Here is a 24068-nt window from a genome sequence, read left to right as displayed (position 1 = left end):
TAAACAGTAAACAAAGTTTTCTTTGTTTCTTTTTGTTAGTAGAAAGTCCCAATTTTATTCAAAAGCGGGGGGAAATGGTATAATTATGGAGCTGCACAGCATGGAAACAGGCCCCTCAGCCACCTTGTCCATGCCCATCGAGTTAGCATACTGGGCTAGTCTGATTTGCCTGCATTTGGCCCATGGTCTTTTTTAACTCTTCCTATCCATAAATCCATTCAAATGTCTTTCATTGCATCCGCTTCTAATAATTTCCTCGGCGGCTTATTCTAGGTACAGACCAACCTCTGAGTGAAAATGTTGTCCCTGAGATCCCTCTTGAATCTCACCTCACTTTAAGTCCAGGCCCTCCAGATTTAGAATCCTCCATCCTGGTAAAAAGACTGAGCATTCACTTTATCCATTCCCTTCATGATCTCAATAAGGTCACCCGTCTCCTTTGCACCAAAGAAAAAGTCATAGCCTATTTAACCTCTCCCTATAATCCCAGCCCAGGTAACATCTGGTGAATCGCTTCTGCACCCTCTCCAACTTAATGACATCCTTCTGATAATGTAATGAATGGAACTGCACACGGCATTTCAAGTGTGGACTCATCAACGACTTGTATAGCTGCATCATGATATCACAACTTTTGTTCTCACTACCTTTCCAAATGAAGGCAGACATGCAAAATAACGCTGTCACCACACTGTCCACCTGACTCACCACTTTTAGGCAACCATGCACCTGTTCTCCCATATCTCTGTTCTGCACCACTCTTCAGAGCTCTGCCATTTAATGTGCAAGTCCAGGTCTGATTTGGCAAACCAAAGTGCAATTCATCACATTTGTTAAAGTTAAATTCCCTTTGTCATTCCTTCGCCCACTTTCCCAACTGATCTAATTATTGTGTAAACGTGGATATCCTTTCTCACTGCAAAATCACCAACTTTGTGGTGTCATCTGCAAATTTACTAACAATGTGAACTACATTGTGATCTAATAACAAACAGCAGCAGACCCAGCACCATCTCCTGTGGCAATCTACTGGTCACAGACCTCCAGCCAAAAAAACACCCCTCCGCAACTATTCTCCTCCGCCAATTTTGATTCCAACTGGCTTAATCACCTTGAATTCCATGTGCTCTCTAACCTTCCAGACTAATCTGCCATGTAGGACCATGTCAAAGACCATGCAAAAGTCTATATAGACAATGTCCACTACAAAACGGCTTTTTAAAAAAATAATTTAGATAGATAACTAGTTTCATGTATTACAAGAACATAATGCCTCTACAGCAACTTTTATGGTTCTAAGCTGAGTTGAGGACTTCAGATTACATATACCTGTACAAGCATTGTATTTGAAAATCTACTCCTGTTAGTGTTCTGGTTGACAATGGAAGGTATTTTCAGATCATGAATTTGTTACATTTACCAATACTCTTGATACTTGACTCACTAACCTGGAGATTGGTGGCAATGTAATGCCTTCCATTTAAACTCATGCATTTCACTACTTTTTCCATTGTTCTCTTGTTTCCGATGCAAAGAAATACATTTCAGCATCTCTCTCTCTCTTTGTGGATTGGTTTCATCCTGCATGAAAAGACAATCTGAAGAAATCAGTTGGTGTCCTTTCAACTAATTCTGGATTACTGATTGGCTTCTCACCATTTGTTATATTATTGGAAGTGAATCATTCATTTATTATGAATTTGTTCTTGAAGTTCTTTACAAAACCATTTTGGCAAGCTCCTTTAGAGCTTTCTGAAGAAATCTAGCTCCTTAACTATAAGTTAAGATGTATTCCATTTCTTGAGTAAGCATTTAAAGAACTCAATTACATTGCATAGGAATCGCTATATAATTAATACAGTACAGTGTTGTTTTAATGTCTTGATGGTACATTTGACCTACTACAACCAATTTGTTTCCTATAAATCCTTTTTTTTCTGATTGTATTGAAACACAAAGCTACCTACTGATAGATTGAGAACTTTATTTTATCCCAGATATGGAGTTTGGATTATTTTCAGGAAGATATTATACAGAATGTTTTTGCTCATAATTGATATTTAATTATTGCTAAGTTTCCCACTTTCAACATGTTGGATGTCACCACATTTGAAACACATTTGGAACAGTCATATAAAAACTGTGGCTCCAAGAACAGGTCAGAAGCTGGGCATCCTGCAATGAGTGACTCGCCATCAGACTCCCCAAATCCTACCCATCATCCATACAATGCAAAACAGTAAGTGTGATGATCTGAATACGTGCAGCTTCTTGAGCACTCAAGGAACAGCAGTATCCAGGGTAAAGCAACTCACTTGCTTGGAATCCCATCCAACCTCTTTTGTCTTTATGGTTACCGCATATTTTGATCTCCTCATCCATTTTACATAGTCACAGCAACGTATAGGGTATTTCTTGCTCATGTGTTGTCACATTTTAATCTTCTCCCCATATGTTTATCTGTGGCTCCTTCACAAATTTTACGACTCCTTGAGTTTACTAATTTATTTGAAAAGTTGTCGGCCCTTCCATTCAATCGAATGCCAAGACTCATTCCTTAGCTTTGGATAGGTAATTTTCCACATTTTAGTTTAGTTTAGAGATACAGCGCGGAAACTAGCCCTTCGAGCCAACGAGTCTGCACTGACCAGCGATCTCCGCATATCAACACTGTCCAATACACACTAGGGACAATTTACACATACACCAAGCCAATTAGCCTACATACGTGTACATCTTTGTTGTGTGGGAGGAAACCGATGATCTCCGTGAGAACCCAGGGGTCAGAGGAAGAACTTACAAACTACGTACAGACAGCACCCGTAATCGGGATCTAATCGAGGTCTCCGGAGCTGCAAGCACTGTGAGGCAGCAACTCTACCGCTGCGCCACCATGCTGCCGTAGATAGTTTAAACACATGATGTTTTAATTTCTCAGTTGAATATGGATTTGTCAATGTTTTAGATATTTCAATAAAAATCCCATTCTTTATCTGCTGGCAAACCTTTCAATGTAATTTTCCAATTATTTTTGGGTTACTACAAACTCATACATATATGATATGTTCACCATCCATGGTCTTATATAACATTTGTGTGTGGCAATTTATCACATATCACCTCATGATTTTCAACATTTGAGTGCTCAGTATACTCTCTGTTACACTACATCACCTCATGTCAAACAGAACAGTTGTAAGAGTGATGAGAATGATTGAAGAAGCTTTCTAAACATCCAAGTAATATTGGCTTCAATGAGCTCTACACTAAAAAATAATTGGGAAACATCTTGCTTAGATGCAGAAAAATTCTACATTTAACCACAAGGTTTATAAAGACGGGGCCCTTATTGCACAGTTGAGTTTGGATTGAGCTTTGTCCAGTTTGCCCAAATTTAGAGGGAATAGTTGAAAGAAAACAGTTAGCACAGATTCATTTTGGAGTGTCTCTCCAGAGTCTGTCGTTTTCCTGGAATGAGTGCCATTTGAAAGAATCTAAGCAAGAAGCTCAGGCAGAATTAGAAGATTTAGAAAGGGTGAAGTCATGAGTGCACTGACCATCTTTCAAGTATGATCAACATTTGGAAGTTAGAGCTTCTGATATGAGAACTTGCATTGTGATATTTTAAAATGGTGAATAGAAAGTACAGTTAATTGATAGTAGCTACACAAACCAGCGAGTATCAATCCAACGTGAAGTGTGCAGGACGAATATGGATGACCAACAAGAAGTTGATCCAGAATAGAGTGGTATCGGAGAGACGTTAGGAAGACTATATTTGGAGATCATAAGAACTTCTAAACTATCTGTACTTTTTAAGCATTTTTTGAGAATATTAATGAGTTAATCATTTTGGAAAGCATACAATATACTATCATCTTTGATTATAAAGTAGAGCAGGTGTAAACTTTACAAGATAAAGTATAATAGACTGTAATGAGAAACTTAGTTGCATATATCCTATATTTGGAATAAATAGTTGATGTAAAAAAAACATATATCTAGTCAAGCCTCTGCCTTTTAGGGGATAAATTTGGATCCACTAGCACAGTGAATAAGTAACATCATCTTTTGGTTGAATAAGCAAGTTCGGTATTCCGATAAATGCGAGGAATCATGGGATTTGTCAAGGTTACTCGCGATAAACATTCTCGGCAACTGTGCAACTGCATGTATACAGACCTGCGTTTTATCCATTGGCAGGATCGAACCCGGGTCTCTGGCGCTGCAAGCGCACTTGAATTACTACTGGACCGTCCCCGTCCCCTCCCGAGTGTCCCATTCCAGTCCAGGGTCGGCTGGAGATGTCCAGGATGACTCTGGACTGAAGGGACACCGGCCCGGAGGTGTGGCGGCCCAGGCTTACAGTCAGCGCGGAGAAGAAGCGCTAACTCCAGCTCAACTCTGCCTGTCCTGCCGGGTTAACCGACAGCCCTGGACAAACGGGACACCGGCCTGGAGCAGTGGAGTTAGCGCTTCTACCACCCTCCCCCTCCCTCTCTCTACCCCCTCCCTAGGGCAGAGAAAGAGAGAGGGAGGGGTGGAGTGGGGGATGGAGAGGGGGGGGGGGGGAGAGAGAGGTGAGGAGAGGACTCTGAGGAGAGGACTCTCTGCCCCCTCTCCCTATCTACCCTCCTCTCTGCACCCCTCCCTCTCTGCCCCCCTCTCTGCCCCCCTCTCTAGGGAATCCCCCACTTCCCACTCCCCTTTCTTCTCCCCCCTTCCCTCCACCTCACCCCTCTCCCCTCCCTCTCTCCCCTCCACATCCACCTCCCTCTCCCCCTACTCTACCCCAGTCCATCCCACCCCTGTCCCCTCCCCCTCTTCCCTCGTCCTTCCACCTCGCTCCCCCTGCCCCATCCCCCCCCTCCCACCCTACTCCCCCCTCTCTCTTTCCCCTTCCTCTCTCTCCCCCCCTTCCCCCCCTCTCTCTCCCCCCTCCCCCCTTTCTGTCCCCCCTTCTCCCCCTCCCTCACTGCTCTCACCCCCCTCCCCCCACTATCACCCCCACTCACACCCCCTGTGTCTGTGGAGGGTGGTTGGAGTGTGTGTGTGACGCCGTTGCCCCCCCCCCCCCTCCCCGCCTGCAACCCCGAGCTGAGGGGACGGGACCCAACAGGTCCCCCTTGGTCTAGTATTGCCATAAAATTATGGCTTGTAGTGCAGACTTGGAGTACTTACTTCAGCGTTTACTTAATCACTGTCACCAGAGTTCAAAAATTAGGCAAGCACAGCAAAGCTTTTAATAAACTGGTTAATGAGTTTGGAAAAAGACTCTCCATTCGTTATAGCATGTGTTTTGTAATCATTGTCCTGTTCCTGTATGGGTTTAATAGATATCATTTAGATCAAACAGATGGTGAAATCATTTTAAGTAAAAGTTTCTATACTTGGGATGGACATCACAGATGCTACCAGGAAAGCAGTCAGTTTTAATTATTAACCAAAGCTCTTGCAAGTGAAGTTTTTGTATTATTGTTCATTTGATATCATTAACATAGATGTGCTGAACTCATGAATAATGAACAAACACTTTGGAGGCTCGGAGATAATTGGCCCACTGGATTGTCTGTTATCACGATGGTATCAGTTTTAATTCCTTACTGCCCACATTAATTTAGCATTCATTTCATGAAAAGCAGTACATTATAGAGTTTTGTACTTTTATTTGCAAACTTAAAAATCTTTTGTAACTTTCTGATTTGTTTTTTTCTCTAAGTGGGGTGTAAAATGTACATAATGCAAGCTGGTTGATATTATAAGGACACAGTTCCCGTTTATTTCACATACCAATGATTTGAAAAAAAAAGCTGTTTGAGACTTGGTGCAAAGTTTGGGTTATAATGGACGTAGTGGTTGTAAATCTTATAGAAATACCAAACAACAAATGCATGCTATTAAGTATTTTTTTTAAGTTGAGAAAGTACCCAGTTGCATTGTTCCTTTTAAAGGATGCACTGTTGCAGTTTTCACCAAAAGGCTCAATACTGAAATTGCTATAATGGTGTGAATGTAAGAAATTAACTCATTAATCTCATGATAATACATCTACAAAAGATGGAACAAGTGCAGTTGGGTGTAGACGATTTTTAAAAAAAACAACACAATAGGTGATATTTTGTGCTGAACAGCATCACTCAAGATTTATGTATGCATGTCCATGCACTTTGCTCCTAACAAATTATTTTATCGCTGTAACTTTATTATGCTTCTTAAATAATATAGTTATTTATAACTAGGTCTCTATTTTTTCCTGTTTTCCTGCAACATAATTTTCAGAATTCTTTCATTCAGCACCTACTTTTGACTGTCTCTTGCTATGCTGTGGCTTTTCTTATTTGTTTCCCTTTTTGCTATTTTGTGTCTTTTATTTGTACTGATTTTTTTCAGACATTAGTTTTGGAGAAATTGTCAAACCAATGTGAGCAGTGCATTCATTGACGGGTGTTCTGATAGTCGAACTCGACCATAGGTAGCTCCTGTTATGCTAACCAAATATGTATGTGGCTAGACAATCACTATTGCTTTGCTACGGTTAAATGTATTCAAAGTATTTTAAACCATGAATCCACTAAGGCCACTTAGAGACCTTTCCTGCTTTCCCAGAAGAGTTTCTGATGGCTTTGGCTCTACACATTTTCTCTATTGTTCTTGATTATTTTCCTTCTTCCTTCCCACTGGTTCTGCCTACCTGACTTGTTGCTCTCGTATGCAAGAGGCTCTTTCTTATAACATTATTGTCTCTGAACTCATTGTCTTGATTCTGAATTAGTTATTCCTCCCTTCATTCATGTTTTCTCTCTTTCCCTCTTCGTTTCTCACTCATGTCTTGTATCGGCATGTTGAAATTTTGATTCTATCTACATTTATTTTAAATGGTCAGTTTTTGTGAACTGTTCACATCTTAACTTATCCTCTTGGCCTTTGTAAAAGTACATGAATTCTAGACAGGCTTCCTGGGAATTGTGCTAGATGAAAATAGGATAATTATTTATTTAAGTTGTGACATGGCATTGAGTTTGGACATACGAGGAGTCAACTGCCGGGGATAGTTAAGAGACCAATTTACTTAGAGACTGGTGAGTCTTTGAAATTTTCTGCTCAAGAGGGTTGTTGGAAGGTCAGTCGCTGAGTACATTCAAGGCAGAGATGTTAAGGAATTTGATGAACATTGGGTTAGTGCAGGAACGGGTCACTGAGGTAGATCGGGTCTAATAAAGAATTGGTGGAGAAGGTGCAAGAGGCCTACTTTTAATTCTTTAGGAAGCACTTCTGGATTTCTAGAATTAATAACTATTTGGTGTAGATTCTACAATGTTTGGCATTTCCTATTGCACTGCTGGTGGGCTGTTAGCTTTGTAAATTTCTAACAGCATTTTAGATTTGCAGAGTGAAAGCATTGAAGGAAATTATACCTCTCAAATGCATGGACTGTAGGTTTTGTCACTGCAAGTAAATAACTGTCCTCAGGGGGAATATGGTGTGTGATGAGGATGCAGAGAGGCTTTATTGGGATAAAGATAAGCTAAGTTGGCCAACTTGTGGAGAATAATGTGTTTTTAAATAAAATTGAGGTGGTCGACTGGATACTTGATATTAAGCGATTCAGACATGTTAGGATCTGTCAAGTGTCCAGAGTGTTTGATTGTCGTAAGGACCCGTAAAGGAACAATTAAATTCTCACTTGCTGTAGCATAACAGGCCCATTAAAGCAATAACACACAGATACATTTATGATCATCAATAATATAAATTAATAACCCGGTAACAATAAAAATGCAACACAGAAGACTGCAGTACAACCAAAGACACTGGCCACAGAACATCATAGTTGCTGCAATACTGGTTAGTGTTGTGCAATGTTCAAGAACCTGATGGTCGCTGGGAAGAATCAGTTCTTCACCCTGGAGGCTCTTGTACTTTCCTTCTGATGGTAGTAGCAAAATAGGAGTGTGTTTGGGAAAGTATTTGTCTTTGTTGATATTAGATATGTTTATGACACATCACCTCCTAAAGATATCTTTGATGATGGGGAGGTCAGTATCTGTATTGAACTGGGAAATGTCCACCACTTTCTTTGGTCCCCTTTGTTCCTGGATGTTTGAGTAGCCAAACCAGACCATGATGCTACCAGTCAGTATGTTCTTTACTGTACACCCGCAGACATTTGAGCACAGAGGATATGGGAAGAATGTTTTACATGGCCAAGAAATAACATGTTATTGTGGACCACTTGCCCCCTACAGCCTGCTCCACCTTTCAATATTATCATGGCTGATCTTGTTATAATCTTGAATTGGCATTCATACCTTTTGAAAATATTTAGCTCCCTAGCCTTTAAGATGTAAAATTGGAGATCATAAGATCATAAATGATAAGAGCAGAATTAGGCCATTCAGCCCATCAAGTCTACTCTGCAATTCAATTATGGCTGATCTATCTCTCTCTCTCTCTCTCCTAACCCCATTCTCCTGCCTTCTCCCCATAACCTCTGCACATGTACTAACCAAGAATCTATCTATCTCTTCCTTGAATATATCCACTGACGGCCTCCACAGCCTTCTGTGGCAAATAATTTCACAGACTCACCATCCTCTGACCAATGAAATTTTCCCCTCATCTCCTTCCTAAAAGAACGTCTTTTAATTCTGAGGCTATGACCTCTAGTCCTAGTCTCTCCCACTTGTGGAAATATCCTCTCCACATCCACTTTATCCGAGCCTTTCACTATTCTGTAAGTTTCAATGAGATCCCCCCCCTCATTTTTCTAAACTCCATCGAGTACAGGCACAGTACCGTCAAAGGCTCATCATATGTTAACCTACTAATTCCTGGGATCATTCTTGTAAATCTCCTCTGGACCCTCTCCAGACCCAGCATATCCATCCTCGGATATGGTGCCCAATATTCCAAATGTGGCCTGACTAGCACCTTATGGAGCCTCAGCATTACATCCCTGTTTTTGTATACAAGCCCTCTCGAAATAAATGCTAGCACTGTGTTTAACATTTTGGGAATCCTGCACCAGCACTCCCAAGTCCATATGCACCTCTGATTTCTGGATTCTCTCCCCATTTAGAAAATAATCTACACCTTACTCTTACTGCCAAAATGCATGACCACACTTTGCTGCACCATATTCCATCTGCCACTTCTCTGCCCACTCTCCCGGCCTATCCAAATCCTTCTGCAGAGTCCCTGCTTTTTCTACACTACCTGCCCCTCCACCTATTTTCATATAATCTGCAAACTTGGTCACAGAGCCTTCAATCCACTCATGCAAATCAGTAATGTACAATGTGAAGAACAACGGCCCCAGCACAGAGCCCTGCGGAACTCGCTAGTCACTAGCAGCCAACGAGAAAAAGCCCCCTTTATCTTTATTAAAAGATCACAACCTCAAAATAAGTTGGGGAACATGAGTGAAAGCGAATAGTTTACCTTGTCACCAAAACGTCTTCCTGTGGCCTTTTCAAATCTCCTGCTCCGCTGCTTGGTTTATTCATGGTCACTTTATGAGAGATTGTTGTTGGTGATGTTGTTGCTTATACTGTCATCACAGCCAACATGTAACATAGCTCATTCTTGACCAGGTTATTGTTACCAAAAAACATCACTTCTCAATTGGGGTACATGAAGGCGATTCCTTATTTAAACATTTTTATCTTCCTGCTAGTAGTTTGCGCTGTCATTTACGATTTTTGGTATCGTCAAAATATTGTTTTGGACTCACCAAATTTCTGTTTCTTTGACATATTGGTCGCTGAATTTATCCTGTAAAATATTGATATTTACTGAATTTGTATTATTTTTCCTTTCACAGAGGAAATAAAGTCAGAAACAGAAAAGCAAAGGTAAGCTTTTGTTCTTTAATTATTTCAGAGTCTCCGTAGATTTGATTCCAGATTGTCATTCTATATTTAAAAAAAGGGCAGGTTGAATCGTTACTGTTGGATTTTTTCCTGTAAATGTTAAATTTTGTGGCTTTTAATTCTTTCAATTTATTTATAGAATGGGGTTTGTGCAAGATGTGGTATGTTATTACTTGTTATTTTAGATGATTTGCTGCCGTTGATAATAACGAAAAATTGTTTTGCCACGCTGTTTTCGAGGATAACAGTTGATGAAAGCTGGAACTAAAGGATTTTAATGGGATTTTGTTTTGGGTATCACGTTCTTGAGAAATACTCAGTTCCCTTAGAAATAAACAATAACACCCATTTAATTCTCCTAATTGCCATTTGTATACTTGCCTTTTGTAATTGAAGCATTCGATCCCTCTACATCTCAAGCCCTGCTGTCTCTCAAGGTTGAGATAACATAAGTTTATATTTTTACTGACAAAGTAGACAATTTTATATTTTCTTACATTATAATTTGCCAGATCATTGCTCACTTATTTAACCAATCAATATCCCTTTTATTGCCTCCTAATGTTCCCTTTATAATTTATATCCTGCCTATTTATATATCAGCAAACATACTTTTGCTGCCTTTTTGAAATATTTAGTTGTACCAATGTTGTTCTGGGGTTGGTAGTTTTGATCTCGGTATGTAATCCAATGCAACCAGAATCCATTTGATTCATTTATGGACGAAGAGAGATCCTACAGGTTTGAGCTGTACTTGTTCGGAAAACTGATGGGTGATATAATTGAGACAAAATCTTCTGAGGGGAAACAGCACAACAGATTCTGAGAGGATATCACTCTTAGCTGGTGGGCATAGTGCCATGATAAGGGGCTAGCCATCTAGGACTGAGGTGATAAATCTATTTACATTATTGTAAATACCTGGATTTTACTATCTCGGGGATATTGTTGCTCTGATGTGAAAAGAACAGATCAAAGCAGACACAAAATGTTGGAGTAACTCAGCAGGTGAGGCAGCATCTATGGATAGAAGGAATGGGCGACGTTTTGGGTCGAGACCCTTCCTCAGACAAAGCAGACAATGATCAAGCAAATGTGCAAAGGTTCATTGTGGGATGAGGGGATGATGACAATGAGGTATACAAACAGGAGGACAGTGAAACTAGTAGGAGAACTAGTGTGGAGAAGGGACGGAGAGAGAGGGAAAGCAAGGGCTACTTGAAGTTCGAAAAATCAATATTCATACCACTTGGTTGTAAGCTCCCCAAGCAAAATATGAGACGCTGTTCCTCCAATGTGTGTTTGGCCTTACTCTGACAGTGGAGGAGGCCCAGGACAGAAAACTCAGTATGGGAATGAGAAGGGTAGTTAAAGGGTTGAGCAACCGGGTGATCACGTAGGCCCAGCCGGACTGAGCGAAGGTGCTCAGCAAAATGATTGTCCATTCTGTGCTTAGTCTCGCCGATATATACGAGTCCACACGTAGAATAGCAGATGCAGTAGATCAGGTTGGAGGAGGTGCAAGTGAACCACTGCTTCACCAGAAAGGTCTGTCGAGGTCCTTGGATGGAGTCAAGGGAAGGGGTAGAGGGACAGGGGAATCTCCTGCAGGGGAAAGCACCTGGGGAGGGGGAGGTTTGGGTTAAACATAGAAAATATAGAAACATAGAAAATAGGTGCAGGAGGAGGCCATTTGACGCTTTGAGCCATTCATTGTGATCATGGCTGAACAAGATGATTTAACTTGGGTGGGAAAAGATGAGGAATTTGCAGAGGGAATGGCCTCTATGGAAAGCAGAAAGGGGTGCAGATGGGAAGATGCGGCTAGTGGTGGGATCCCATTGGAGGCGGTGAAAATATCGGAGGATTATGCGCTGTAGGCGACGGCTGATGGGGTGAAAGATGAGGATGAGGGGAACTGGCTCTATTGTGACTGGGGGAGGGGGAGCAGGAGCGGAGCTGCGGGATACCAAGGAGTCCCATGTGAGAGCCTCATCTATGATGGAAGAGGGGAAACCCGATTCTTTAAAGAATGGGGACACATCGGATGTCCTGGTATAGAACACATCTTGGCTGCCGATGCGGTGCAGATGAAGCAATTGGTAGTAGTGGATAGAGTTTTTGCAGGAGACATGATTGAAGAAGTATAGTCTAGATAGCTGTGATTCTATATACTCGAGATAGTCATAGAGAGTGGAATCAGGCCCTTTGGCCCAAATTGCCCACACCGGCAAACAATGTGCCCGTTACATGAGTCCCACTTACCTGCTCTTGGTTCATATCCCTCCAAACCTGTCCTATCCTGTAGTTGTCCAACTGTTTCTTAAACAATGGAATACGCCTCAGATTCCTATTAAATCTTTTCCCTTCACTTGAACCTATGTCCTCTGGTCCTCGATTCTCCTATTCTGGGCAAGAGACTCTGTGCATCTACCCGATCTATTCCTCTCATGATTTTGTACACCTCTATAAGATCACACCTTATCCTCCTGCACTCCATAGAATATAGACTCAGCCCACTCAACCTCTCCCTATAGCTCACACCCTCTAGTCCTGGAAAATCCTCGTAAATCTTTTCTGAAACCTTTCAAGCTTGACAATATTTTTCCTATAACATGGTGCCCAGAACTGAACACAATATTCTAAATGCGGTCTCACCAACATGACCTCCCAACTTCTATACTTAATACTCTAACTGATGAAGGCCAAAGTGCCAAAAGCCTTTTTGACCACCTTATCCATCTGCGACTCAACCTTCATGGAACCATGCATTTGTACTCCTAGATCCCTCTGCTCTACAACACTACCCAGAGGCCTACCATTTACTGTGTAGTTCCTGCCCTTGGTAGACGTCCCAAAATGTAACACCTTACATTTCACTGTATTAAATTTCAACAACCATTCCACAGGCAACCTGGCCAATCGATCCAGACCCTGCTACAATCTTTCAAAACCATCTTCACTGTCTGCAAAGCCACTCACTTTTGTATCATCAGCAAACTTGCTAATCTAGCCCTGTATATTCTCAACTAAATCATTGATGTAGATGACAAACAGTAATGGGCCCAGCACCGAACCCTGAGGCGCAGCACTAATAAAAAAGCATCCAGTCCGTGGAGCAACCTTCCACCATCACCCTCTGCTTCCTTCCATGGAGCCAATTTGCTATCCATTCAGCTATCTGTCCTTGGATCCCATGAGATCTAACCTTCCAGAGCAACCTACCGTGTGGAACTTGTCGAATGCCTTACTGAAATTCATGAACACAGCATCTACAGCTCTGCCCTCATCGACCTTTTTGGTCACGTCTTCAAAAAAATCAATCAGATATGTGAGACACGACCTTCCATTTACAAAATCATGCTGACTATCCCTATTCGGCCCTTGCCCATCCAAATGCCTGTATAACCTATCACTCAGAATACTCTCTAGTAACTTTCCAACTACAGATATTAAGCTCACCAACCTATAGTTCCCAACATTATCCCTGCAGCCCTTCTTGAAAAGAGGCACAACATTTGCCACCCTCCAGTCTTCCGGCACCTCTCCTGTATTTAAGGATGACTTGTAAATTTCAGCCAGGGCTCCTGCAAATTCCTCTATAGTTTCCCTCAATATCCTCGGATATACCTGATCAGGCCGTGGAGATTTGTCTACCTTCAAACACGACAGTACCTTCAGTACTTCTTCGACGGTAAAACTCACTGCTCTCGACACTTCCATTAACTGCCCCAAGTTCCTCCGTCCTACAGTCTTTTTCACCTCGGTAAATACAGAGGAGAAATACTCATTGAGGACCTTGCCCATCTCCTGTGGCTCCACAGGTGACCGCGTTGATTCCTGAGAGGTCCCATTCTCTCTCTAGTTACCCTTTTCCCCCCTTATGTATTTATAAAATATTCTGGGATTCTCCTTAATGCTACCCACCAGAGCTGTTTCCTGGCCCCTTTTTGCTTTTGTGATGACCTTTTTTAGTTTACTTAACAACCTTATTTGACCTGCAGCTGTCTGCAATCTCCGGGCATATTTGGTCTTCTAATTCCCGTTGACTATTCGGGGGTCTGTAGTACACCCTCATCAAGGTAATCATCCCTTTTTTGTTCCTCAGCTCCACCCATATAGCCTCACTAGACGAACCATCCATAATGTTACCTCTGATCACTGCTGTGACATCCTCCTCACCAACAATGCAACACCCCCCCCCTCTTTTTCCCTCACCCCTTTCTCTCCTAAAGATCCTGTACCCTGGAACATTGAGCTGCCGGTCCTGCCCCTCCCTCAACCAGGTTTCAGTCATGGCTACAACGTTCCAGTTGCTCGCACCTATCCATGCCTTAAGCTCACCAGCCTTACCCGTCAGGCCCCTTGCATTAAACTACGTGCAGTTTAAACCAACCCTCCTTCCTCGCACTCTACCTTTCACCTGCCTTTTCTGTCCATTACCTTTCTCACAACACCCTCCGTACCAACTTCTGGTCTCTCACTGCCTCTGCCCTGTATGAGATCCCACCCCCCTGCCAATCTAGTTTAAACCCTCCCGTGTAGTATTAGTAAACCTGCCCGCTAGGATGTTGGTCCCCCTCCAGTTAAGGGTCTACCCATCCCTTTTACACAGGTCACCCCTGCCCCAGAAGAGATCCCAATGATCCAGAAATATAAATCCCTGCCCCCTGCACAAACTCCTCATCCACACATTCATTTCCCCTATCTTCCTGTTCCTACCTACAGTAGCATGAGGTACTGGATCACTACCCTTCAGGTCCTGCTTTTGAATTTTCTACCCAATTCCGTAAACTCGTGGTGCAGAACCTCCTTCCTCGTCCTACCTTTATCGTTCGTGCGAGTTGTCGAGTAATATGTTATCACTCTCCACCGCCATCTGTTTTGGTCTGGCAATTTTCTTCTCCATTACATTGCCCTACTCTACGCTGCTGAACATGTGGGGTGAGTTTCAGATACTGAAGTACTATACCGCATCTCCAATAATATCCCGACTGGTGTGGATTTAATCCACAGGACAAACAGTTCAAGCTTTATTTCCTCCTCTTCAAAACCAAGGTAACTCTAAATTTATTCATCAATTTAGCATTCTTGAAGGGCACTTGCATGTGTATAGCTTAGGAGTAGATAAGCTTCGTCATCACTAATTCTTTCACTGAAGCATTAATGAAACTGGTACTTATTCTATATACCTATACATGGACAAAGGTCCTCTACCAACCTGCCTCTACTACAACACAAATCTCTCTCCTGCCACCCTAACAATCAGAATCCATGACGATCTTGGAAAATATGGATCACGTCCATATTATGAGGGGATACACCAGTGATGAACCACCAAAACGGCTATTGTGCCAAGTAGAGACTTTAGCCATGGCTGACTGAAGAAAACTGAAATTCAAGACTCAAACACAGTACCTACAATGGCCTACAATGCAGAGTTGTCACAGTCTGCTTGTACGCTTTGAAGATGCAGACATAGTATAGCAGGTACCCCAAAGCACCGAAATAGGACCACCAGAGCTATCTTTGCAAAATCCTTTACATCTCTTGGCAAAATAACCTGTGTGAGGAACCTGAAACTGATATGCCTAACATCCTCAACAACCTAGGCTCTAAACATGCATTACAGGTTTCAATGAACTGGCCACCATATGCCGCTGAAATTCTTCTGAGCTTTGTCATTTAAGGGATTTCCAGGTGGGCACAAAAAGCACAATAGATGTAAGTCTCTTTGAAGAGAAAGCGTAACAACCTCTCCAGCTCAGGAAATAACTGTGCTCAAAATAGGGAATCTGGGAAGAGACTGAGAATGTAAAATCTTTTTATTGGTGCTGGTGCACCTGTGGGAGATGTTAATTTGGTCAGATTGCTCTCCACTGCCTCCTTTGTAATATGAAGCCAACAGGACGTCCTCGCCATCATCCTGTTGTTATAGTAGAGAGTATATAGTAGAGAGGTTCTTCTGCAGTTGTATAGAGCTCTGGTGAGACCACATCTGGAGTATTGTGTACAGTTTTGGTCTCCTAATTTGAGGAAGGACATCCTTGTGATTGAGGCAGTGCAGCGTAGGTTCACAAGAATGATCCCTGGGATGGCGGGACTGTCATATGAGGAAAGATTGAAAAGACTAGGCTTGTATTCACTGGAGTTTAGGAGGATGAGGGGGAATCTTATAGAAACATATAAAATTATAAAAGGACTGGACAAGCTAGATGCAGGAAAAATGTTCGCAATGTTGGGCGAGTCCAGAACTAAGGGTCACAGTCTTAGAATAAAGGGGAGGCCATTTAAGACTGAGTTGAGAAAAAACTTTTTCACCCAGAGAGTGGTGAATTTGTGGAATTCCCTGCCACAGAGGACAGTGGAGGCCAAATTACTGGATGGATTTAAGAGAGAGTTAGATAGAGCTCTAGGGGCTAGTGGAATCAAGGGATATGGGGAGAAGGCAGGCGCTGGTTATTGATTGGGGACGATCAGCCATGATCACAATGAATGACGGTGCTGGCTCAAATGGCCGAATGGCCTCCTCCTGCACTTATTTTCTATGTTGCTATAATACAGGTCATTTAGAAAACCTGAGCGCCTATTGTGAATTGTTTACTTTGTGCGAGTTTACACAAATCACCTATTCTGTAAGTCGTGGAACACTTATATTTTCAACAGCCGAACAACGGATTTAGACAACCTTATTTTACTGCAGTTTATTGATTGCTGGATTTATGCTGTAAATTATTAATATTTTAACCTCAATTGCAAATTTCTGTAATTTAAATGAGAGCAATATAATGGTGCTTAAACAATTTAGTTTAGTTTCTTATTGTCATGTGTACTGAGGTACAGTGAACAACTTTTGCTTGCATGCTATCCAGTCCACAAAACTACTATCCATGAATACAATCAAGCCATTCACAGTGCACAGATAAAGGGTACAACATTTAATGCGAGATATAATAATGAAGTCCAATTAAAGATAGTTTAAAGGTCTACTATGATCTCAGAACCGCAATGTAGCTGATGAGAAGACAGTTCAGTTGCCTGATAACAGCTGTTCATGAAATTGGAGGTAAACGTTTTCAAACATCTGTACCTCTTGGATGGAGTTGTTCCCAAACCACGTTGTGATGCATCCCAAAAAGATGCTTTCTATGGTGCATCTGTAGAAGTTGGTAGGGCTGCTTGGTGTGCTTTCTTGGCTAATACTTTGATGTGCCTGATCCAGAGTGGCAAGTATTGGAAGACAACTGCTTTAGTGCTGAGGAAACATTTTACAATATAGAATCAGTCTGAAGAAGGGTCTCGACCCGAAATGTCACCTATTCCTCTCTCCAGCGATGTTTCCTGTCCCGCTGAGTTACTCCAGCATTTTGTGTCTACCTTCGATTTAAACAAGCATCTGCAGTTCTTTCCTACACAGAAAAAAATTGCATGATGCAGGAGGAGTCAAAAGCGGTTAACAAACTACCTATGGATGCAATAAGTCTTCTTTTAGGCTAATGCAGAAGTTACGGTCTTAGATATCTTGGAGCCAGAAAAACATTGGTGAGTGACTGCAGCTGGTAAAATGTAAAGAGAGTGCCATGCTCTGCCCAATTACGTTTGACTGATGCTGTGACTAAAAAGGACAATTACCACTGAAATTTACTCCACAAAAAAATGCTCGAGTAACTCAGCAGGTCAGGCAACATCCATGGGGAAAATGGAGAGATCTTTTGGGTCAGGACCCTTCAAGATAGATGGGAAGTTCAAGAGTCAATAGTCAAGAGTCAATTTAATTGTCATTTGGACCCCTAGAGGTCCAAACGAAATGCCGTTTCTGCAGCCATACATTACACACAAATAGACCCAGACACAACATAATTACAATTTTACATAAACATCCATCACATAGCTGTGATGGAAGGCCAAAAAAAACTTATCTCTCCACTGCACTCTCCCCCCCCCCCCGATGTCAGAGTCAAAGTCAAAGCCCCCGGCTGGCGATGGCGATTGTCCCGCGGCCATTGAAGCCACGCCGGGTGGTGCGAGGTCGCACACCGGGTCTTGGTGTTAGAGCCCCCGGTGTGCGCTCGCAAGTACCCGCGGCCATTCCAGCCGCGCGGGGCGGTGTAGTGAGGCCCCGCTCCAGTAGCTCTTCACCCCGCAACACGGGCGGGAGAATTCTCCGTTGCAGGAGCCCCGAAAAGCGGTCTCTCTCCAGGGAGCCGCGGGCTCCCGGCGCCGCTGTCCGCAGACCCGCAGCAGCAGCCCCCGACTCAGCAGCGGCATCGGCAGCAGCAGCAGCAGCAGCAGCAGCGTTCCTCCACCGCTCCGGTCTCGGCCAGCTCCGCGACGGCAACGGTGAGTCGGCACCTGAGTCCCCGGCTTCTTCCTGTTGGAGGCCGCTCCTCGTTGCGGCCTCAACGACAACGGAACCCGACGAGAAAAAGGTCGGGTCTCCAGTGCAGGGAGAGATTTAAAAAGTTTCCCACCCCACCCCCACCCCCCCACACACACACCCCAACAAAAAATAACAAAAACTACATTAAAACACAGACAGAAAATAATAAAAACGCGGACAGACTGCAGAGGCCGCTGCTGGCCAGAGCCGCGCCGCCTACCGGATTAACAGGAAGTTATGCTTCCTATAGCTGTGATTTCTAGAACCAGCAGTCATAGACTTTAAAACAAGTGGTTATTCATTCAGGGCAGAAGCAAATACATTTTTGCATCCAGGGGGTGGTAACTCAACTCCCAAGATAGCTCAGGAAGCGCAGTCACTGTGTTTATTCAAGGCAGATGTTAGTAGATCTTTCAATATTAAGGAAATCAAAGGATATGGTATTATCAGAGGAAAATGTTGTTGTGGTGAAGAACCTAGGGATTACTGTTTAGAATGGTGGAGCAGGCACAAGTAAGTGGATGGCCGAGTAACGTGTTACTTCGTGAAAGATATTGTTGAACATTCTTTCACCACCCTTTCGAGAAGCATCTTCCAGATCATTACAATGAACTAAACACATTTTTCCTCATATCAAATTTGGGTCTTTGTCAGTGCTTCATTTGCTAGAAACATTCATTTGCTCATTGTTTACTCTTTTCAGACCTCATGAAGTACTGTCTGCTTTGGACAACCTCCCCTTTTCTTTTTCTGTTCACAGTGTCCTATATGACCATGATGTGAATGAAGCATGTGTATAATACTACTTTAAGGACCGTATTTTTCCTCAAGGGTTGTACCCATAATTATCCATGATACTTCAATTGGGACCCATGGAATGTTTTCGAAAAGCTTTTAAAATTACTTTCTATTGTCCATGTTAATAAAAATGGATCCAAAAAAAATCACAACTTGCAATGCCATATTAAAAAGTTTTAAAATAATGCTTTGCATCGTATTCTTTCTGCAAGACGCATCTCTTTCAACCAACAAAATGTGCGCAATGTATTTATATACTATGCAGGGCAGAGTGTTATGTCAAGCAGAACATAAATATTAGACACAAAATGCTGGAGTAATTCAACGGGTCAGGCAGCATCTCAGGAGAAAATGGATAGGTGAATGATTTGGAATCCTTCATCGCATAGGCGGAAATCGCTTTTAAAACATGGGGGGATACAATTTCCTGGCAGCCCAATGACAAGTGTGTATGACAACTAACAAATTCATCTCCTCCCACTCCTCCCCCCTTGAGGGCTCCGGTCACAGAGCCGTCTGATACCCGTTTAAATCTTTCAAAAGCTACGACGTGATCAATAACACTAAATAAAACTGAAGCAAATAAAGGCAAACAGAAGAACTAACCTTGGACTGGGAGAGAGCAAGAGAGAGAGGGAGAGAGAGAAAACAACACACAAACTTTTCACAAGCTAACAAAAACATACATAAAGAAACTTTTGATAAACTAACAAAAATAAACATACTTACATTTTTTAATTTCATATAACTTGCCTAAAAATTACTAAATAACGTGGGTGAATGAGGGACTGTACCTGCACACCAGGAAGCCCATGCTTGCGGTCCGGAGCCCTTAATGACCATCCGATACTCATTTAAATCTTTCCCATGACATCCGCCAATATATCCAAAGACCAAATGGTAATTGTATCTGCATCAGACAGTTTTAAGAAATTCTCCCGTGAATTTTATTCAAAGGAACGTGACGTCAGTAATACTTGAAGGTCAAAACACACTTATATTTACTGAGGAATGCATATCGATGTATTGGTGAAACATTGTATAACAATGTTAATATGATGTTAACTACTGGCAGTTAACAAGCGCTAACAGTGGCAGTTAACAAATCGTTTTCGTCTCAGAGGAATCAAGTGATAAACGACTCCAATCGTTCTGCAGCACTCATTAAACCCAAGAGCTTTTTAAAAATGTAAAATTCCAAGGCGGTTTTGCTGCAACAAGTTTCACAAAACATGGGGGGGGATTGTCCCCCACCTCTTAAAACATGGTGGTGGGGGGGGAGCACGCCCCTCCCCAGGATTTCTGCCCATGCAGTTCGTCGCCTCTCAATTTTGTCCAGAGATATTGCGTGACCCGCTGTGTTCTCCAGCATTTTGTGTCTATCGTTGGTATAAACCAGCATCTGCAGTTCCTTTTATTACAATATGAATGTTAATGTACAAACTATGCTTCCAATAACTTTGAAGATTAATTTTAAATTATGTGCAAGATAGTCAGTCATACCAATCATTTACATTGCTGCATGTTTTATTGCATTGTTTCTGTTTGACAAGTTTTTGTTTAACAATTGCTGTTACAATGTTATATTTAGACTAAATGTAATCATTAATCATAGTAAATAAGATTTGCTGCAATAACTGATCGTACAGTAGCTTTTAAAATAGTTAAAATGCAGTATTGTTTTAGAACATATTCTTTCAGGTTTTAGCATGGGAAGCAATTGGAAAAGAATGATATTGAGTGAAAACATTATTTTGTTTCCCCTTAAATAACTCCTGGCAAAGCATTTTCATTTAGAAGAATTCCACAATTTAGTCACTGAAAAACTAGTATCTGTAATTATTGTCCTATATAAAGAAACCGATGTTAAAAATTAATAATATTTATTCTGTTTTATTTAGTCCTCCCCATGCAGAAGGCAAAGCTATCTCTGGGACCTTGCCCCCAGTCAAATCAAAGGCAAACTTTATTGAAGCAGACAAATATTTTCTCCCTTTTGAGTTGGCATGCCAGTCGAAATGTCCCCGCATAGTCAGCACATCTCTTGACTGCCTGCAGGTTTGTATTACTTTATACTACATTACAAGTTAAATGTAAACAATCATTTTCTTTTTTTTTAATGAATTGCAGAAGGAAGATATAATGAATTTTTAAATGTAAGATTTTGTTTAATAGTGTCAATATTTGAAGCCGTCTAGCTCAGTTCGATCTGTTTCATTATCGTCTAATAAAAATTACTGACTTTGTGAATCACAGTACTTCGCAGTGTAGGTTTGGGGTTTATGACCAGGAATTATGATTAATTCTTTGATCTCATCAGAGAAAGAATTTAAATGTTGCAACAAGATCTTTCAGACTTGGTCACCAAGCCATAACATACTATGGTCCTACATGTCTTTTATCATTCATTATATGTCCTGTTACCATCCATTATATTTCCTGTAGCTACCTTCATTATCCTTCCCCATTTAAATTTGTGACTTTCAGAATCATGCAACTCAGGACTGACTGCATTCAATCCATTATGTCCTTTCTGAAAACACTATCTAATTATTTCCATTTCCCTTCATCTCTGCAGCTCAACATTTTTAGCCTGTTTCAAGTCTCCAAATTTATTTATGAATCATCTTTAATCTTTGAAAAATGCATTTCCAATCATAATAAAAATTCCAAGAATGATATAACTAACGATTTAAAATCAGTTATTAGTTTAATAGAATTTATATTGATTTGTAGTAACTTGGTTAACTGTCCCATTTTGCTGTGTTTTCAAAAGTTTTCATGCCCACTGTAAGTTTTGCCAATTTTCTCAATCTATTGGTTGACAACCTTTGTAAAAGTGGAAGCTGTTACTGCATTATTTGTGGTACCTTAATAGGTTTAGCCTGCAATCGAAGATCATGGTATCTTCCCAAAGCTTTGTCCTTCCTAAAGTATCATGCCTTGGTGTGATACAGTAGTCTTGCTCTTTGTCAATGTTGCAGAATTCTTATCTTCAATTCCTGATGTAGATATATATATGCAAACGTATGTACACATTCAAATTTAACTTTCTTACAAGTTTAGCTATGGCACTTAAGAATGGACATATTTCAAAGCTGAAATACCCGTTGGTGCACAAAAAATAAATTATTCTTTTCTTCAGTAATATCTGATGAAAACTGCAGAGGTTGTGAATCTTCCAATCTCATTTTGATCTAGAGCCCGAGTAATATAATATTGTAAATGTTCCACCTCTTTTCAAAACAAAGGGAGACCATTCTAATAATTGCTACATAACCTCAATTGTGATATTTTACAGCCAAAACTAAAACTGAATGTAATTTGAATTTGGAAAATTATGGGTGAACACTTGCTTTTCAGTCTAATCTGAAATTTGCTTTGATACCAGGACAACAGCAGTCAATTATAGTTACATTACAAATTAACAACCAGATTCTTTGCTGACCAAAGGATTGTTTGCACATAGGTTTCTGTGGATCTTCGTGGTGTTGGTGGTTGTGGGATATTGAGGCAGGAAAGTTAGGAAAAGTGGTGGGAACAGAAAGAACAAGCTCAGCCCACAAAATTACCAGGAAAACAATCTTTGACTTGCAGTGAAGCTGCTCCCCATTTTATTTAACTGGCTGTCAACTTGTCAACGTTCAAGGTATATCACATTAATGAACCCATTATTTTTTAAAGTACAGTGAAGTAAATCACAATTAAAGGAGTTAACAATCTTTAAACAGTTAATTTGAAAATGTAAATGTTTGGTATTCTATTGTTTAACAGTGCAAGTAAACTTGCGATTAATTAAATTCATATTTTAAACAGGATGAATCACCATTACTCTTTTTTTCTCTTAGCAACACAAATTAAGGCCACCACTCTTTTTGATTCATGTTATTGTCTTGGATTTTGGGTACACCCTATAATTTCAAAGCTCCATGAACTCAGAATTAGCATAAACATTGAGGAAAATAGAAACAGGTTTAAGGAAGACAGGCAGGTGAAATAAACATATAAAAGGCAGTTAAAATTTAACACTGATGCTTGAAGTGATATTATGGCAGAATAAAATGAGAAGCAATTCAATGTTGCAATTCGAAATGAACTGAACCGTTCATCCTGCAGTCAACCACTTCACTCTAGCTAATAACTTTAGCTAATAGTCCTGGAATTGCTGATGAAAGAAATCTTTGAAGCTTCAGATTAATTTACAAGGCTGCTAGAAAATATAATGGAATCCTTGGGTTTGATAATTTAAACTATATAAAAGTAAGACAATTACACATTTTCATTATAATGTATTCATAAAGAAAATTGTATATATCTTAAGTTTTTTGGAAAGGATGTTGACTTTTAAAGGAAGCAGAAAAACTTTACAAAAATCAGGAATGAATTACTAAGGGAGAGGGCAAGCAGCCTGAAGTCATTATGCACATTGGCGCAAATAACACAAGACCGCAAGGGTAATAATTTGTGGTTACTCCTGGTGCCGCATGCTAGTGAAGGTAGGAATAGAGAAGACAGGTGAGATGAATACATGGCTGAGGAGTTGGTGCAGGGGTCAGGGATTCAGAATTTTGGACCATTTGTATTTCTTCTGGGGCAAAGGTGAACTATACAAGGATGATGGGTTGCACCTGAACAGGAGGTGGGTGCATATCCTGACGAGCAGATTTGCTCATGCTACTCAGGAGTGTTTAAGCTAGATTGGTAGGAGACAGGGTTCAATGCAGCACTGAGGCAGGCGGAAGACTGGAAGTCGGTACTGAATACATTGACAGCAAGTTCAGTAGGCAGGAGCACAACAGGGTGGGTGGGAGGAAAGACGGTTGGATTACATTGCGTTTATTTCAGTGCTGATGACCTGACAGGTAAGGTGGATGAACTCAATGTGAATAGCTATATGCAAGTGTCAATAGATGAGCACTTTGATAGCAGCGATCAATGTTCTATTAGCTTTAAAATAGTTAAGGATAGGAAAGGGCTATTCCACAAGTTAAAGCAATAATTGGGACATGGCCAACTTT

The 24068-nt window shown here is 41.2% G+C and overlaps 1 protein-coding gene across 3 annotated transcripts in view; it reads left to right on the top strand.

Annotated features, from left to right (window-relative positions):
- arfgef1 (ADP-ribosylation factor guanine nucleotide-exchange factor 1 (brefeldin A-inhibited)) overlaps positions 1-24068 on the top strand; it is a 166911-nt gene that overhangs the window by 26609 nt on the left and 116234 nt on the right. For all 3 annotated transcript variants that reach the window (XM_055634414.1, XM_055634413.1, XM_055634412.1), the window contains exons 2-3: positions 9824-9854; positions 20952-21108. In XM_055634414.1, coding sequence (XP_055490389.1) covers positions 9824-9854; positions 20952-21108 — 188 coding nt within the window. The remainder of the gene's footprint in view (positions 1-9823; positions 9855-20951; positions 21109-24068) is intronic.

This window comes from Leucoraja erinacea, chromosome 4 (assembly GCF_028641065.1).
Source record: "Leucoraja erinacea ecotype New England chromosome 4, Leri_hhj_1, whole genome shotgun sequence".
NCBI lineage: Eukaryota > Metazoa > Chordata > Chondrichthyes > Rajiformes > Rajidae > Leucoraja > Leucoraja erinaceus.
The sequence above is the reverse complement of the archived record's forward strand: the minus strand, read 5'-3'. Positions and strand labels throughout refer to the sequence as shown.